Genomic DNA, 17,597 nt, shown 5'->3' with positions numbered 1-17,597 from the left:
TACTTGGCATCTAATTCATATTTATGATGGTCATAGTGAATTATTGTTCTGGTGCAAAACTAGTGGTTTACCCTCAAGAAAGCTGACCAGCTAGAGATTTACAGCCCTAACTTGCAACAAATATCACTTGCCCTTGAATGAACTATTGTTGACTGCAATTTAAAGAGGGACTCACACAACTGGGGGCTTTGGGTTTAAAATCCTTTCACATCAGGATTCTAAATCATTTCTTAAGAAATGTTTTCAAATTTAGAATATCTGCAACTGAACAGATCACGTGGAATAGTGACCACATAAGTTTCCCTGTTTGAGAAGGAGTCCCTTTATCAAACAAAAGTGCTATATCATTAACTGGCTTAAACTGGCTTTTAAAAGTGACATATTCAAAAAGCTAAAACAAACTAAGTCACTGCTTGGGCCATAACTCTTCCTGTGCAGAGATAATATATATTTGGAAGCGTGTAACATATAATGAACATGATATAAATATGCCACTTCTTTATTTTCACGACCATCTGCTTGGGCCAAGCTTGGGATCCAGCTAAAAATTCTACAGGGCGCTGGAATTTAAAAAGGAGATTATGGGCACTTACAGGTGAAACTCGAAAAATTAGAATATCGTGCAAAAGTTCATTTATTTCAGTAATGCAACTTAAAAGGGGAAACTAATATATGAGATAGACTCATTACACGCAAAGCAAGATAGTTCAAGCCGTGATTTGTCATAATTGTGATGATTATGGTGTACAGCTCATGAAAACCCCAAATCCACAATCTCAGAAAATTAGAATATTGTGAAAAGGTGCAATATTCTAGGCTCAAAGTGTCCCACTCTAATCAGCTAATTAAGCCATAACACCTGCAAAGGCTTCCTGAGCCTTTAAATGGTCTTTCAGTCAGGTTCAGTAGGAATCACAATCATGGGGAAGACTGCTGACCTGATTGTTGTTGTTAGTTGCGAAGTCGTGTCCGACCCATTGCGACCCTATGGACAACGTTCCTCCAGGCCTTCCTGTCCTCCACCATCCTCCGGAGTCCATTCAAGCTCACACCCACTGCTTCAGTGACTCCATCCAGCCACCTCATTCTCTGTCGTCCCCTTCTTCTATTGCCCTCAATCTTTCCCAGCATTAGGCTCTTCTCCAGTGAGTCCTTCCTTCTCATTAGATGGCCAAAGTATTTGAGTTTTAGCTTCAGGATCTGGCCTTCTAAAGAGCAGTCAGGGTTGATCTCCTCTAGGACTGACCGGTTTGATCTGATAGTTGACCTGATAGTTGTGCAGAAAACCATCATTGACACCCTCCATAAGGAGGGAAAGTCTCGAAAGGTAATTGCAAAAGAAGTTGGATGTTCCCAAAGTGCTGTATCAAAGCACATTAATAGAAAGTTATGTGGAAGGGAAAAGTGTGGAAGAAAAAGGTGCACAAGCAGCAGGGATGACCGCAGCCTGGAGAGGATTGTCAGGAAAAGGCCATTCAAAAGTGTTGGGGACTTTCACAAGGAGTGGACTGAGACTGGAGTCAGTGCTTCAAGAGCCAACACACACAGACGGATCCTGGACATGGGCTTCAAATGTTGTATTCCTCTTGTCAAGCTGCTCCTGAACAACAAACAAGCGTCTTACCTGGGCTAAAGAAAAACAGACCTGGTCTGTTGTTCAGTGGTCCAAAGTCCTCTTTTCTGATGAGAGCAACTTTTGCATCTCATTTGGAAACCAAGGACCCAGAGTCTGGAGGAAGAATGGAGAGGCACACACTGCAAGATGCTTGAAGTCCAGTGTGAAGTTTCCACAGTCTGTGTTGATTTGGGGAGCCATGTCATCTGCTGTTGTTGGTCCACTGTGCTTCATTAAGTCCAGGGACAATGCAGCCGTCTACCAGGAGATTTTGGAGCACTTCATGCTTCCTTCCACAGATGAGCTTTATGGGGATGCTGACTTCATTTTCCAGCAGGACTTGGCACCTGCCCACACTGCCAAAAGCACCAAAACCTGGTTCAATGACCATGGGATTACTGTGCTTGATTGGCCAGCAAACTCGCCTGACCTGAACCCCATAGAGAATCTATGGGGCATTGCCAAGAGAAAGATGAGAGACATGAGACCGAACAATGCAGAAGAGCTGAAGGCCGTTATTGAAGCATCCTGGTCTTCCATAACACCTCAGCAGTGCCACAGGCTGATAGCTTCCATGCCACGCCACATTGAAGCAGTAATTGCTGCAAAAGGGGCCCAAACCAAGTACTGAGTACATATGCATGCTTATACTTTTCAGAGGTCCGATATTGTTCTATGTACACTTCTTGTTTTATTGATTGCATGTAATATTCTAATTTTCTGAGATTGTGGATTTGGGGTTTTCATGAGCTATACACCATAATCATCACAATTATGACAAATCACGGCTTGAACTATCTTGCTTTGCATGTAATGAGTCTATCTCATATACAGTATTAGTTTCCCCTTTTAAGTTGCATTACTGAAATGAACTTTTGCACGATATTCTAATTTTTCCAGTTTCACCTGTAACTTGATGCTAAACATGTTTATATGTGACTCCGCTGCTAAATGGATGAACAGGCTAATGGCTGCCTGCTATTGCTATTTCATTTACTTTAAGGCACGTTATCTTACCATTACTGTACATCATCCATTCGGACACTTATATAGATAATAGACCAAAGTATTTCATCATATGGGGCAAAATGGCTCAATGGTTACAGACGACATGATTAAAGGAAATTGTCTTTGGACAATGCTGGCTCCCTCAGCCAAGAAACGGAGATGAGCATCGTGCTCTCTAGAGTCAAAAATGGCTGGACAGGGGAAAACTTTACTTTTGATGGTGGTTTGTTCTCTGAAAATCTTGTTTAGTTTCCAAACATTTTGTCACCAGGCGAGGTACCATCAGTAGTGGAACTTCAGTTGAAGTGTCTTGATTCACTTCTCTTCTGCTTTTATAGGTCTTATGTGGTTAGTTGGTCACGTGACCAATAGGTCACACCTTGTGAGGGCCATTTGGTGGTTGACACCCTCGTTGGTTGGTCTGGCTACCTAACACCAGAGCTACAAATGGTAAAAGGTAAAGGTTCCCCCGCACATGCATGCTAGTCGTTTCCGACTCTAGGGGCCGGTGCTCATCTCCGTTTCAAAGCCGAAGAGCCAGCGCTTGTCCGAGGACGTCTCCGTGGTCATGTGGCCGGCATGACTAGACGCCAAAGGCGCACGGAATGCTGTTACCTTCCCACCGTAGTGGTCCCTATTTTTCTACTGGCATTTTTACGTGCTTTCGAACTGCTAGGTTGGCAGAAGCTGGGACGAGTAACAGGCGCCACTCTGTTACACGGCACTCGGGATTTGACCCACCAAACTGCCAACCATCTGATCGACAAGCTCAGCATCCTAACCCACTGAGCCACTGCATCCCTAGAGCTACAAATACTTTCCACCATTTCTTACCTTTTTACTTTACCATACCTTAAGACTGGTGCGCTTTATCCTGCCAGAATATAACACAAAGGCAGGATCACTTGTATTATAAGTGTAAAGATGTGAGTGAAAATATTCAGTGTAACCTAAACTAGCATATATATCTGAAGCCATAGATGTGAAATGTACTGTGTACATTTTAATTCCGGAAGATGGCAGCAACTAATAAGACAGTATTGATAAGACAAATATTGTCCAATATTCTTTCTGGAGATGCATTAAAAGTTCATGTAAATTGTTATTGTTGTTAGTTACGAAGTCATGTCCGACCCATCGCAACCCCATGGACAATGTTCCTCCAGGCCTTTCTGTCCTCTACCATCTTCTGGAGTGCATTTAAGCTCACGCCTACGGCTTCAGTGACTCCATCCAGCCACCTCATTCTCTGACTTCCCCTTCTTCTACTGCCCTCAATCTTTCCCAGCATTAGGCTCTTCTCCAGTGAGTCCTTCCTTCTCATTAGGTGGCCAAAGGATCTGAGTTTCAGCTTCAGGATCTGTCCTTCTAAAGAGCAGTCAGGGTTGATCTCCTCTAGGACTGACCGGTTTGATCGCCTTGCAGTCCAAGGGACTCGCAGGAGTCTTCTCCAGCACCAGAGTTCAAAGGCTTCAATTCTTTGGCGCTCAGCCTTTCTTATGGTCCAGCTTTCACTGCCATACATTGCAACTGGGAAGACTGTAGCCTTGACTATACGCACTTTTGTTGACAGGGTGATGTCTCTGCTTTTTAGTGTGCTGTCTAGATTTGCCATGGCTTTCCTCCCTAGGAGCAAGCGTCTTTTAATTTCTTGGCTACAGTCCCCATCTGCAGTGATCTTGGAGCCCAGGAAAATAAAATCTGTCACTACCTCCATTTCTTCCCCATCTATTTGCCAGGAATTGAGAGGGCCAGATGCCATGATCTTGGTTTTCTCAATGTTGAGTTTCAAGCACACTTTTGTACTCTCCTACACCCGCAACAAGAGGCTCTTTAGTTCTTCTTCACTTTCTGCCAATAGAGTGGTATCATCGGCATATCTTAGGTTGTTGATATTTCTCCCGGCAATCTTAATTCCAACTTTTGATTCATCTAGCCCTGCCTTTCTCATGATGTGCTCTGTAGATAAGTTAAATAGGCAGGGCGACAGTATACAGCCTTGCCAGAATCCACGTATTCACGTGAATACCTATGAGCAGCCAAAATCACTAAAAATAATCCCTATTTGGCAATGTTTTCTGCAATTGTTGGAAAATAAAGCTACTCAAGAACACTAAGGCAAGCTTTGTTTTTAGAGTTTTTTTATCCCACCTTTATTAATTTAATAGAGGTGGGCAACTTAGCTATTACTCCTCCCTCCCGCTATTTTGCCCACAACAACCTTCTGAGTTGAGTTACGCTGCTTTGAGTTATGCTGGTCCAAAGTCACCCAGCCGGTTTTCTTGCCCAAGGCGGGACTAGAACTCACCACCCCCTGGTTTCTAGCCAATGGCTTCTAAGCCTGAGGCCAGCCCCCCCCCCAAAAAAAAATTGCCAGAATCACCACAACATCATGTCTTCAGTCCTACTCTAAAAGGTGGCCCTGATAGGCACCGCAATCAACCTTCTCAAACATTACCATGGTAGCAAGTAAGTCCTCCCATTGTTTTTCTGCCTATCAATAAGCCATTTAGAAAAGAATTGGATTCATCAGAACTCATAAGTTGCTTGTAGCTTACAAATCTCAGCCTCTTGCCGAGTCTCAAATTTTAAGGCCGCCACGCTTTGCTTCTTTCCTCTGGCCAATGCTCCTAGTGACTTGACGATTTACAGTATCATTAACAAAAGAGAGACTTGTCATCCATTTTCATTTATTTCACGCAACATAATCTAAACAAACAAAAAAAGAACAACATATTGGAAGTTCCTGATGGCATTTTGGCAAGAGAATTTACAGCCCAGGTGAAAACCCACTTCCCTAGATATGGAGTTGGAGAAAAAGGAATTGATCCTTAAGTGTCTGGCTTGGATTCCAGAGATCAGGAAAGAAAATTCCCCAATAAGAAATCCCTGCTTTACCTATGGCTGCCAGTCACGCCTGGAAGTATTCAGACGGATCGCTGGGACCTGCAGCCTGAAAAAGCCAAGCTGAGCAAGGTTTTATGGGCACTAGACAGATTAACTGAAGCAAGACAGAAGAAGACAGAAATTTGCACTGCCTTCAGTGAGATTATTGTTTGCAATGGGGAGAAGCAGGTTGTCTCACCAGGGGATAAGATCCCCTTCCCAGTTAACAAATGTGCCAGTGTTTTTCTCAGAGAGACGGCCGAGGGTGTTCAGAATAGCTCGCAAGCTCTGCTCCATTGTCAGTGGGGGTGTTCCCTGGAAAAAGAATTGGCAAGGGATGAAGGAAGTTGAGAGTGGAAAAAGTCTAAAAGCCCACAGGTAGTCCTCCACTTACAACAGTGCATTTAGCGACCGTTCAAAGTTGCAGCGATGCTGGAAAAAGTGACTGACAGCTGTTTTTCACATGACCATTGCAGCCTCCCCATGGTCACATGATCAAAATTCACACATTTTATTTATTTATTTATTTATTTTAATTCCATTTATATCCCGCCCTTCTCCGAAGACTCAGGGTGGCTTACAAGCTTAGCAGTAGCCTTCATTCTATGTATATGCCTGCTTATTAGGGCTTTCACACACACCCCAAGCGGCATTATTACAAAGTCAGCTTAATTGCCCCCAACAATCTGGGTCCTCATTTTACCTACCTGGGAAGGATGGAAGGCTGAGTCAACCTTGAGCCTGGTGGGACTCGAACCTGCACTAATTGCAGGCAGCTGGTGTTACTTAAGGAGGCATTAGCCCACTGCTCCACCAACTCGTAGTTATGACAGTTGCAGCGTCCTGGGGTCATGGGACACCACCCCCCTTTTGTGACTTTCTAAGAACCAAAGTCCATGGGGAAGCCAGATTCACTTAACAACCAGGTTACTACCTTAAGAAATGTGACGATTCACTTCACAACTGCGGCAAGGAAAGTTGTAAAATGGGGCAAACTGACTTAACACACATTTCACTTAGCAACATAAATTTGGGGCTCAATTATGGTCATAACCGGAGGACTACCTGTAGTATCGTCACTGGGAGAATTCAAGGCAAGAGTTTAATATGGTTTAATCCAAGGCGTATTAGCAAGAAAACGTTATTGGACATGACATTATATCAAAGGACAAATCTGCTGAAGGAGAAACCAAGACTTCTGAGGATGATAACCAGCAAGTATCAGTGATGCTGGCATGTCACCCTATTATTCAGGGGTCCCCAAACCCCGGTCCATGGACAGATATAGGCTGCAGCAATCGGTCCGCACAAACAAACGAGGCCCCATCTGTGGTATGCAGGGAGCACACAAAACCACACATTCTCCAGTCTGTGGGAAAGCCTTTCACAACGGAAGTGGTCCCTGGGGCCCAAAAGGTTGGGGACCTCTGCCATAATTAGCAGAACCACTCTTGACCCAAATGGCTTAATTTGAGGGAACTGCCCACAGCATCATAAAAAAACCATCTGGGGTTTACAGAATTGAAGTGTCTCAATTTCGCACGACTGGTTTAGGTTCAACATGTTGCAGACAAACAAACAGAACGAACTTTTATATCGGTCATTGGCCAAGAAAAAGTATGCTCAATAAAACTACCAGTGCAAAACTATCTCCTAACAACAAGAATTATTAGCAACTTCTGGTGGGTGACGCTTACGCAAAATGTAGCGAAATAAGAGATAATTTTTTTCTTGAGGGTTTAATAGAAAATGTGAGTTGTCAGAGGGCCCTGGAAGTTTAAATAAAAGGGGGTTATTTATCTGGTGGTGAAGGACCTTGTGGAACATTCAGAGAAGAATATGAGTTTTGATTGCCATGATATCCCTATCACAGGGGCAGGACTGGGTTTTTCATGGAATTTTCCGATATTTCCATTCCAGAACGGCTGTGGAGAAAACATTCACTCGAGATAAAGATAAGCTTCTCCTAAATGTGGGAACTGTGATATGATACAGATATGAGGCTGATTAAGACACTTACATTTGATTATTTGCAATTATAGGTTGTCCTTGACTTACAACAGTTTATTTAATGACCATTTGAAAAAAGGGACTTATGACCATATTTCACTCTTAGGACCATTGCGGCACCCCCATGATCATGTGATCAAAATTCAAACACTCAGCAATGGACTCCTGTTTATGACGGTGGCCGTGTCTTGGGGTCATGTGATCCCTTTTTGCAGCCTTCTGGCAAGCAAAGTCAAGGGGGAAGCCAGATTCATTTAACAACCGTGCTATTAACTTCACAACTGCAGCGATTTACCTAACAACTGTGGCAAGAAAGTTCATAAGATGGTACAAAACTCACTTAACAAATGCCTGACTTAGCCACAGAAAGTTTTGGCTAATGCGAGGACTAACTGCCTAGAATAAGAGAAAGCAGAAATTTCTGCCTGACCTTCTATATATGTATCTAAGATCTTTGGCCTTAGTATACATAGATCTAGCTTGATCTGACTCTAAAGTTAAGAGGATGTCTGTGGAGAATCCATAAAGGTTTATTTTTGATTGCCCTCTGGAATTGGTAAGATCCAGGAAAAGTCTCAACATGATCTGCAGCTCTTTGGAACATTACATTCCCAGTTTAGCTAATTATGTCCTTGTTTTTTTGTCCACTGTATAACATTTGGTTTCCCCCCCCCTCCCTTCAGTCTGCTTACCTCTGAACCTGCCAAGTCGGTCTGTATCCATCCAGGATGCAACGCAATGCACAAGATCTCATCTTTGGCAAGATGCAAGGACTGGCATTTAGAGAGCATGTTCAGAGCAGACTGTGAGGGAGAGAGGGAAGGGGAACATAAAATGAATGGTTCATCTGAATGTTCTAAGATGCCATTTCATTCCAAGCTATCTTCTGTAACTGAAAAGCTTGTCTTGGGCAATATGTTGAACCTCTAGGCCTGTGAAAGACCAGAATATTCATGTGTTGTGTTGATAAGGATGTGCCTTCATCTCCTCCAACTCAGTTTTTCCAGGTATGTCTCACTTCCTCCAATCCCCTCATCCCAGTGGTTGAGATTCAGTGTTGATTGACACAAAGACAAAAAAAAAAAACTCGAAACTTCAGTTGAACCTACGCAGGATATGTTCTCTGCCATTATTTGAAGGAACGTGTTCCGGTTTCAAAGCTCACGGCTATCCCAAAGATCATATTCATTAGCACATCTGGAAGTATTCTCATGCTCAAGTACCTGTCTGTCTCTAATGGAGTCTGAAGAACTCTCATCATTGACCATCTGCTCCTCAGCAGAAGAAAGGGAAATATTAAACTGATTTTAGGTAGAGAGGTTTCTGGTGGAACAAGATTGAACATTTGTGATGGGAAGAGGGATCTAAAATTCAAGCCTACTCTTCTCCTACTTGGGACAAAAACAAAAGTGCTCTATCTGCTGTCTGATTATAGACTTATGTGTACCTTACTACAGCGATAAGCAATGACATGTCTCCACTGCCATGCAAGGACTCTTGTGATGGAACCTCCTTCACTCGAAACGTTGATGATGGCGGCTTTGCTGCAGCTCATGCCTTTCAGGGGACTTTCATGAGCTGCCTTCCTCAGCAAGGGAAGGAATGCCTGGAGGACGAAAGGAACAAATGTAGGGCACTCAAACCTTCTGCAAGGAGGGTTGGGACATTCCCCACTCAATATAAATTCCTCCAAAGGACCCCAAAGATTTGGCAATGACTTGCAAGGAAATGTCAGACTTGTCCTGTAGTGTAACCAGGTGGACCCCACTTGATAACCCTGTTTCATTCAGTACAATTTTCCCATCCATTGTACATCGATAGTCTATCCATAGTCTGTCAGAGTCTGTGCAGCTACTGGGTGAAAATTTTATTCAGGTCTTGATTTCCCATTCTTAAAGAGTTCCAGGAGGTCAGGACTCATTCCCTGAAGAAAGTCCAGCATCAGCCTGGAATTCCTTAGTCCAGAGAAAAAATCCAAACATGCCAAAACCTGGAATACCTGCCTCTAAATATTCTTTCAACTCAGAGAGGAAAGGACCACAAAGTTCCCTTACCTGGACGACGATCATGGGCCCAATCACGTTGGTTCTGTAGATGTCAGCCATGCTCTCTGGCGTTTCAGCCTCCAGGCTGCTCATATTTATAATCCCTGCATTATTAATCAGCAGGTTCAATCCAGCCCCTTTTAAACGTTCTGTAACGTTGGCTGCGGCAGCTTTAACGCTGGATGGATCAGTTGTGTCTACAGCAGGAAAAATAAAAGTACGGTAGGTTATTTCATATCTGATTTTGCACGCTCCATAATGTTCCAATAAATTTTCTTGTATTTTGTGCATATTGCATGTTCTTTCTTTTAATAATAATAATAATAATAATAATAATAATAATAATAATAATAATAATAATAATAATAATAATAATAATAATAATAATAATAAGAGTTTCCTGGGATTAGTCTTAAGACTCTACCGTCTGTGACCCACTGATACTTTTGAACAGGGCTTTTTTTCTCATAGAACGCTCAGAATGGAGTTCCGGCACCTTTTTTGAATGGAACCTTGTAGGATAGGCAAGTCGGGTTGTATGACATGTGTGAGTTCCGGCACCTTTTTGTTTTACAAAAAAAGCACTGCTTTTGAAACACACAGGGCTTCTTCGTGAAGCCAATAAAGACAAGGCAAGATTTGAGTTCATACATTTTATTAAACTGTGGATGGGACAAAGCAATGTACCCTGATGGTGTTCTTCTGACACGGAAAGCGACGGTAATAATGACTGGGTTTCTCTTTTATTTGCAACCTCTGGTTTGCGGCTTAATTGCAGATTGAATCACATTGGGATTCAGCCAATAAATCACTATCAAACAAGCATGAGTTATTGTGGTATGAGAACCACACCAATTTCTAGTGTAAAGGGTGATGATGAAATAACCTGTGGAATGGAGCAAAAAAAATTGCAGGATGATGCTGTTAAGGTTTATGTATTTATTTATTAAATTTATATGCCGCCCCTCTCACTGTCAAGCCACATTCACATACAGAAGGATTGGATGGACTGCTTGAGAGCATGTTGAATCATAAATGAAAACATGTCACGGTAAATGTTAAAATAGAAGCCAGAGGAGTTGGAATTAAAATTGCTGGAAAAGCCATTTTATTTTTATTTTTTTAAAAAAAATATTTTATTGGTTTTTTTACAATAACAATCTCCAGGGCCTGGTGTACAACGTGTTGTCTTGGTTTATATATTTGAAAAAAAGCCATAATAATTAACAGTCAAGAATGATTGATTTTGATAACTCCATAATTAGTATATTAATTAATAATATATTTCTTTGATCTTCCCTTCTTCCAATTATATTCTCCTTCTTCAACCTTAAACAAATATAATTCTTAATATTTTCAATTTATAAATGATTAAATATAGACTTTTTTCATATTTGTACAGGTAATGATCACATCAATGTATAACATTTTATGTCAGCTTGTTATTCTTATAAAAACCATATCATTAATTCACCATGCATACTATTTTCGTGATTTTCATTTAAGCTTAATTTCCCCTTTATATTCAATCCATTCTTATCAGTCATGATTTTCTCAATGCTAGTCATCTAAACATCCAATTTTTTCCATTTAAATACGCCATCCCACTATTTTCATATTTCATGTGTTATAAAAAATACTGTACTTCTTATCTATCTTATAGAATCTGCATGTAACATCCTTTCTGATCAGCTTATATTTCACTTATATTTATAAAATGTACATCATCCCAATATTTTTATATTTCATATATTGTAAAACAGGCTATTCTATTTAAATCTCTTATCCCTCTTGTTACAGTATATGGCCCCTTTATTTTCAAAGTTATCTATTCTTTTAACCATATTCAAACAAGTGTTTGCTCATGTAATACTCCATCTGGTAAGGTGAGTCAAATCTCTTGAATCTGTCTCTGGCCTTTTGCCGAGTAGCTTTCCAATATGATATATTCCACTTACCTGGCAGTTCCTGTATTTTTGTAAGTATTGTTGGGAATAAGGAAGATAAAAATAGGTAAAATATATACTTTCTGTCTCCCAAACTCTGATGATTCTCCTGGGAATTCTATAGTCCATTCCATTTTTGTTGTTATATCAAAGTCTTGTAGATTTTTTCCTGTTTTTATTAAATTGTAGTTCTTTTCATTTGTAGCTTGGTTGAATTGATCGTGTTCTTCTAATTTGTGTTCTGTTATCTGATTTGTTTCTTCATTCACCGTCATTTTCTGGCTGTTTTTTTGATTGTAGATTTAGGTTAGAGATGTGCTTATTTATGCCATCAAAGTTATTTTTAATTTCCTCGTAGTTTAAATCTGACATTCATCCAGTTATGTGACTCATATGGAACTGAATGACTGAAAAACCACCATTCCAAATTACGAAATGTTGCACACAATTTCTTCTCTAAGCCAAATTCTGATTAGTGATAGCCAGGTAGATCCTTGCCCACATTAGTAAAGGTAAAGGTAAAGGTTCCCCCGCACATGCGTGCTAGTCATTTCCAACTCTAGGGGCCGGTGCTCATCTCTGTTTCAAACCCAAAGAGCCAGCGCTTGTCCAAGGACGTCTCCATGGTCATGTAGCCGGCATGACTGGACGCCAAAGGTGTAAGGAACGCTGTTACCTTCCCATCGGAGTGGTCCCTATTTTTCTACTTGCATTTTTACGTGCTTTCAAACTGCTAGGTTGGCAGAAGCTGGGACGAGTAACAGGCACTCACTCTGTTACGCGGCACTCAGGATTCAACCCGCCAAACTGCCGACCTTCTGATCGACAAGCTCAGCATCCTAACCCACTGAGCCACTGCGTCCCTTGCCCACATTAATAATGCAAATTAACAAACTCACCTGCAAGCTTTGGGTGGGAGTGGCTGCCAATAGCACTCCAAAATTTGCTGCCAACTTGTTACTTTGAGAAAAATAGAAGACAAGGGACAAGTAGCCATCAGAATCACTGCTTGGATATTGACCTTCCAATACGCGTGCCTAGCAGATGTTTTGTTTCTTGGTCTGGTAGCAGATCCAGCTGTTCCTGGAATCTATTTGTAGAATTCTGCTTAAACAGCCTAAACTGTCAATTATAATGAAAGGCGACGGATGTCTATTCTGATGTGGGTACATGGAATTGATGCCTAATTGGCATGATCTACTGTGATACTGAATTTCAGTATTTTCCCTCCCGCCTACAGAAGGAGCAAAGAGATTTTCAGGACACATACCCAGTGCGAGGATGACAATTTGCGGGTGTTCAGCAGCCAAATTTCTCAGGTCCTGAAAGCAAGAAAAATCTGCAAATTTAGTGCTTTCTTCTTTAGAGCTAACCATGGCAAATACAGCTTTCCAGGACTTCTCCTTTTATAGCTTACTAGATCTTTTTGATGTGCAAAATCTGCAATCATGGAGGACAGAGGAAATTGAAGAAACAGAGGTATGAGAGATGGGCAATTAGACAGCAACTTTCATATCAGAATAGTTTTGTAACGTTGATTTGTTGTTGTATTTTACTAAGTTTGTTGCTTTTACTAATTTTTTTTTGTTAACGAAAATGTAATTGAAGGAGATTTGTGTCTGGCCCCCTATCTCTGAGAAGTTATAATCTGTAAATATCTTCTCTGGCCACTAGAATGTGTTATTCATACAACGGGAAAAAACAAAAAAATCATTCCACGAAAAAAATCACTCTAGAGATTGAATCTGTATTCAAAAAACGCTAGAAACTAAATGTGAAAAAATTGAGGAAAAAAAATACTGGATTGTAAATTGGGTGTGATTCAACACAAACAAATAAAAGATAAAATGGAACTTAAAAATAAGGTTTTTTTTTGAAAATACACCTTGTGTATTTAAGTGACTTTGTTGTCTGACCAATAGGAAAAAAAACTACAGGAACAAGTTTCTTATGATCGTTTTAATCCAAGATTAAAAGCTAAAAACCTGAATACAACTCATTTGGAAGAAATTTTACGTGGAGACTGTCAGAAAGAGGGGAACATTTTATTTTATTAGATTTACACCAAGCCAAGACTGTATTTCATCAGATCAAATGGGAATTATATCTCATTTAAAGGGTTCTGGATTTCTGTACTAGAAAATATGCTAGATTTTAATCAGGTTTTCATAGAAGAGAAGGGAACGTATGGTCAGCAACAGACTGGAGAATATGGAGGAAGGACTGGAGGATATTGAGGAGAAAGAGGTGTATGTTGGAGGGAGAAGACACAAGAATGAACTGATACATCATATATAAATAGTTATTTTAGGGTCATGCTACACGGAATTTTGGTACAGATTTATAATGAAGATGTCGGGAAGCAGCCAGCGTGGCCAAGAGAAGGGATCACGTGCGGAGTTTGTTTGGAGTCACTGTGCAATTGTGAAAGGGCTACAACCAACTCCTCTAAGTTCCTTCGAGTCTTATCTATTTGTCTCCAAGAGAAGGCTGCAAGTCTGGGGAGATTCCCATATTGAGCTCCGGATGGCCCCCGACCTTCGCTCCTTCCGACGTGATCTAAAGACCTATTTGTTTGAACAAGCCGGCCTGGTCTGATGGGTTTTGGGATTTTATCATGTTTTTATGTAAATTTATCTGTTTTATTGGGCATTATGGTTTTAATCTCTTCTTAATTTTTGTATTTCTGTATTTATTGCCCTGTTCACTGCCCTGAGTCCTTCGGGAGAAGGGCGGTATACAAATTAAATAAAATAAATAAATAAATAAAATATTATGTGCAGAACACAATGAAGTACTTAGCTTGATCTCTGCACATGTGGTTATTCACGCCTGACAAAAATTACATTCCAGAAATGTGTTATGGGAGGAAATGATTTTGGTTGAAAGAGGTATTTGGTTTAGTGATAAGGAAACACTTGTAAAAGGGGAAAAGATATATGTGTGTTTGGCAGAAAATTTAGATGAGAAAATACATTTTATTAGAGATTTGTGTATTATTCATGCTTATTTTATGGTTAAGCTATTTTTTTTTTTGTTAGTTGATAGTGAGTTGAGATTAAAGTTGTAAGACTGGGGTTTAATATTAATTTTGAAGATCGGTTGGTTTGTGGGTTTAAGGAATGAACTTTATCATGAATTGTATTTTTAATGGGAGGAACAGAGCGGGAAAAATATGGGATTTTTAAGGACTGTTAGTGAGGTAATATATACAGAGATGAAAGAAATGTAAAAAAAGTAATGAAAAAGTGGATTGGAAAAATGAATTGATGGAACTGATGAACTTTATGGTTGTTTGATGATTTAGGTTTATTTTAAAATTGGATATCATCTTAAAATCTTATTTAATAATGATAAGTTTTTGAATTAATGATTGGATTATTGGATTTGTTTAAGAGTGTGGAAATAGTGTTTATGTTATTAAATGTACATATTTAAATTTAAATATCAGTTATGTTTAATTTAGAGCAAGAGATACCTGATTATATTTATATCTCTATTGAGAAAAGTTGGAACACACACACACACACACACACACACACAGAGTATATATATTGTTAATCCCTTTCACTCCTTTTTTACTTTTTAACCCTTTTCCCTTTTAAATACATATTTCAATCACTTTGATAAAGTGATTATTTAACTGGATACTTCATATTCCAAGATGTATAAACATACAACCTTAGTAAGGATCTTCCCATCAATTGATTGGAGAAATTAAGCTCATCAGTGTTTTAAATATATTTCAAAAGTGGCATTTTAAATATGACCACTCTTCATTTCACAAACTCTTGTGTTTCTTTGTCTCCATCATGCCTAACTCAACACTGCACTGTCGCCCTCTAGGACGGGAGTACCCAACCTTGGCAACTTTAAGATCTGTGGACTTCAACTCCCACAATTCTGGGAGTTGAAGTCCACAGGTCTTACAGTTGCCAAGGTTGGGGACCCCTGATCTAGGAGACAAGCAAATTTCCATTAAAGGGGAAAAAAATCTTTGTTCTTCCCACCTAGAGATGAAGCACCCCAGGCCTCACCTGGGTACGGGGTCCAGCTGGGTCCCGACAAGTGGCAAAGATCCATTTTGGAAGGTTTCTCTTGCCTGCCAGATGCTTGATCAATTGCAAGCCGAGTCCGCGGTTGGACCCAGTTACCAGAACGCTGCATGGATTCAGTTGTTCCATCTCTCTTGACGCCAAGGCCAAATATGAAACTGTTTCGTCCCTTTCCTTCAATCTTGTTGCAACTCAGCTTGCTCCCTGTCCCTCCAGCCAATTATGCAAGGTGTTTGGCTCCTGGGTTGAAAAGGAAATAGAACTTCTGAAGAGAATATGAAAGGAGTGATTTCGCAAAAACCTACAAGATGTGTTTGAATCTTGCCGTGGGGCTTTCGTTCTCTGAGCAGCTACTTGTCTTTTATGGTTTTTTACGTCAGTGTTCTTTTATTTAAATAATATCTCCTGTGTTCAGCACTGAAAAAAGGGCTTTTGAGCCAGTTAGCAAATCCAGCCAACCCATGACAGGTTTGTCTTGAAAATCTCAATGTTCAGTGCTTTATGGATTAGGATAATATATCATTTATAGAGCTGGTTTGGATAGCAACTGGATCAGGTGGTGTCTTACTGCTGCATTAAGGTATGGATGAGCCTATGAACAAAGAAGGAATGAATTCTACTGTTTTCCTTAATTTTTTTTATCCCATTTATATCCTGCCCTTCTCCGAAGACTCAGGGCGGCTTACAATTTAAGCACAAACCAATATAAGAATTTTACAACTACCGTCCCACCAAAACTGTTTAATTTTGAAAAAATGTATTTCAATATACACTGCCTACAACTTAAGATAAGAAAGTTTAATATATTAGCTGGTTCCCTTCCATCCTTTATCCCTTCCAAACTGCTAACAGGCAGTTGGTTGATGCTTCTTCGGCTTCCAGATCAGATCAGAGGCAGGCAATTGGGAGCGTTGTGGTACCTCCAGGTGTGCTATCGAACACGAGGTTTGAGGGACCCTCCAGAACATCTTTCTCCAAATAAAGACATTAGAACCTTCATTGAATAGATTTAGCAAGGTTTTGAACAGATATTTTCCACTTTCTGGTAACCAACCCAGAATCACAGCCAACAGGGGCTGGGGAGAGAGGAAGTGAATTAACTTGGAAGAGATTAAGAGACGATATGAAGCGCATTCCTACCAATATAAAACATGAGCGTTCTGCTCTGCCGGCCTCGTGTTCAGCTTATTGCTCAAGCCAGCCCTTCAGCTACAAAAGACACCTCTGAACAGGCTGGAATCTGCACTCAGATCATCCATCTCTTTTCTTCTCCACGCATCTCTGTCTGCCAGTCTGCTCTGAATATGCTCACTGAATGCCAGCCAATGCAGCCTGCCAAACAGGAGACTTTGTGAATTGTGGGGCATCCTGGATCAGTGCAGACTGACATGGGAAGTACACAGGTAGTCCTCAACCTACCTGGAAGTGAATTAACTCGGAAGAGATTAAGAGACGATAGAAGCACAAATAAAACATAAGCGTTCTGCGTTTTGCTCTGCTGGCCTCAGTGTTCAGCTTATTGCTTCAGCTACAAAAGGCTGGAATCTCAAAGCACTCAGATCAACCATCACTGTTCTTCTCCACCCTCCCAATCTGCTCATTGAATACCAGCCAATACACCCTGCCAAACAGCAGAGCTTGTGCAGTGCATCTTGGATAGAACGGTAAGCAAAATGGAGAAAAGACAAACCCTAAATTTTATACGGCAGGAGAAGAAGGAAAAAAAGGGAAAAATTAGATAAGAAATGGAACATTCTGAAAAACCAGAATAATCTAGAACTCTAAAACCTGGGTTGAAACATGTGTTTGGAGAACCCACTCAACTACAAAATGGTCATGTGAAATTGAGCCACTTGGATTTTGCAAACTCCAAGAGGTTCTTTATGACGTAGTGGGAAATTCCTTAAAATTGGACCAGCTGGGTCAACGGTGGTTTTTGTTAACTATGGAGCAACATGTAAGCATAACTATTAATCTGCTGGTGGTCATTTCATAAGTTAATGAACAGAGTTTTCTTTACCAAACCCAAATT

At 40.5% G+C, this 17,597-nt stretch overlaps 1 protein-coding gene across 1 annotated transcript; it reads right to left on the bottom strand.

Annotated features, from left to right (window-relative positions):
• Positions 1-5,704: 5,704 nt before the first annotated feature.
• Positions 5,705-15,697, bottom strand: LOC310645218 (C-signal-like; the record flags this gene model as incomplete). The annotated part of the gene is made up of 6 exons (XM_083370774.1): positions 15,548-15,697; positions 12,781-12,832; positions 9,574-9,761; positions 8,967-9,125; positions 8,212-8,322; positions 5,705-5,824 (listed from the first exon to the last, which is right to left on the bottom strand). Exons 1-6 carry the CDS (start codon positions 15,692-15,694, stop codon positions 5,705-5,707), a joined length of 777 nt encoding a protein of 258 aa, XP_083226900.1. The 5' UTR covers positions 15,695-15,697.
• Positions 15,698-17,597: the final 1,900 nt, after the last annotated feature.

The sequence above is a fragment of the Vipera ursinii genome (assembly GCF_947247035.1).
Source record: "Vipera ursinii genome assembly, chromosome: 10".
Classification (NCBI taxonomy): Eukaryota; Metazoa; Chordata; class Lepidosauria; order Squamata; family Viperidae; genus Vipera; species Vipera ursinii.
The sequence above is the reverse complement of the archived record's forward strand: the minus strand, read 5'-3'. Positions and strand labels throughout refer to the sequence as shown.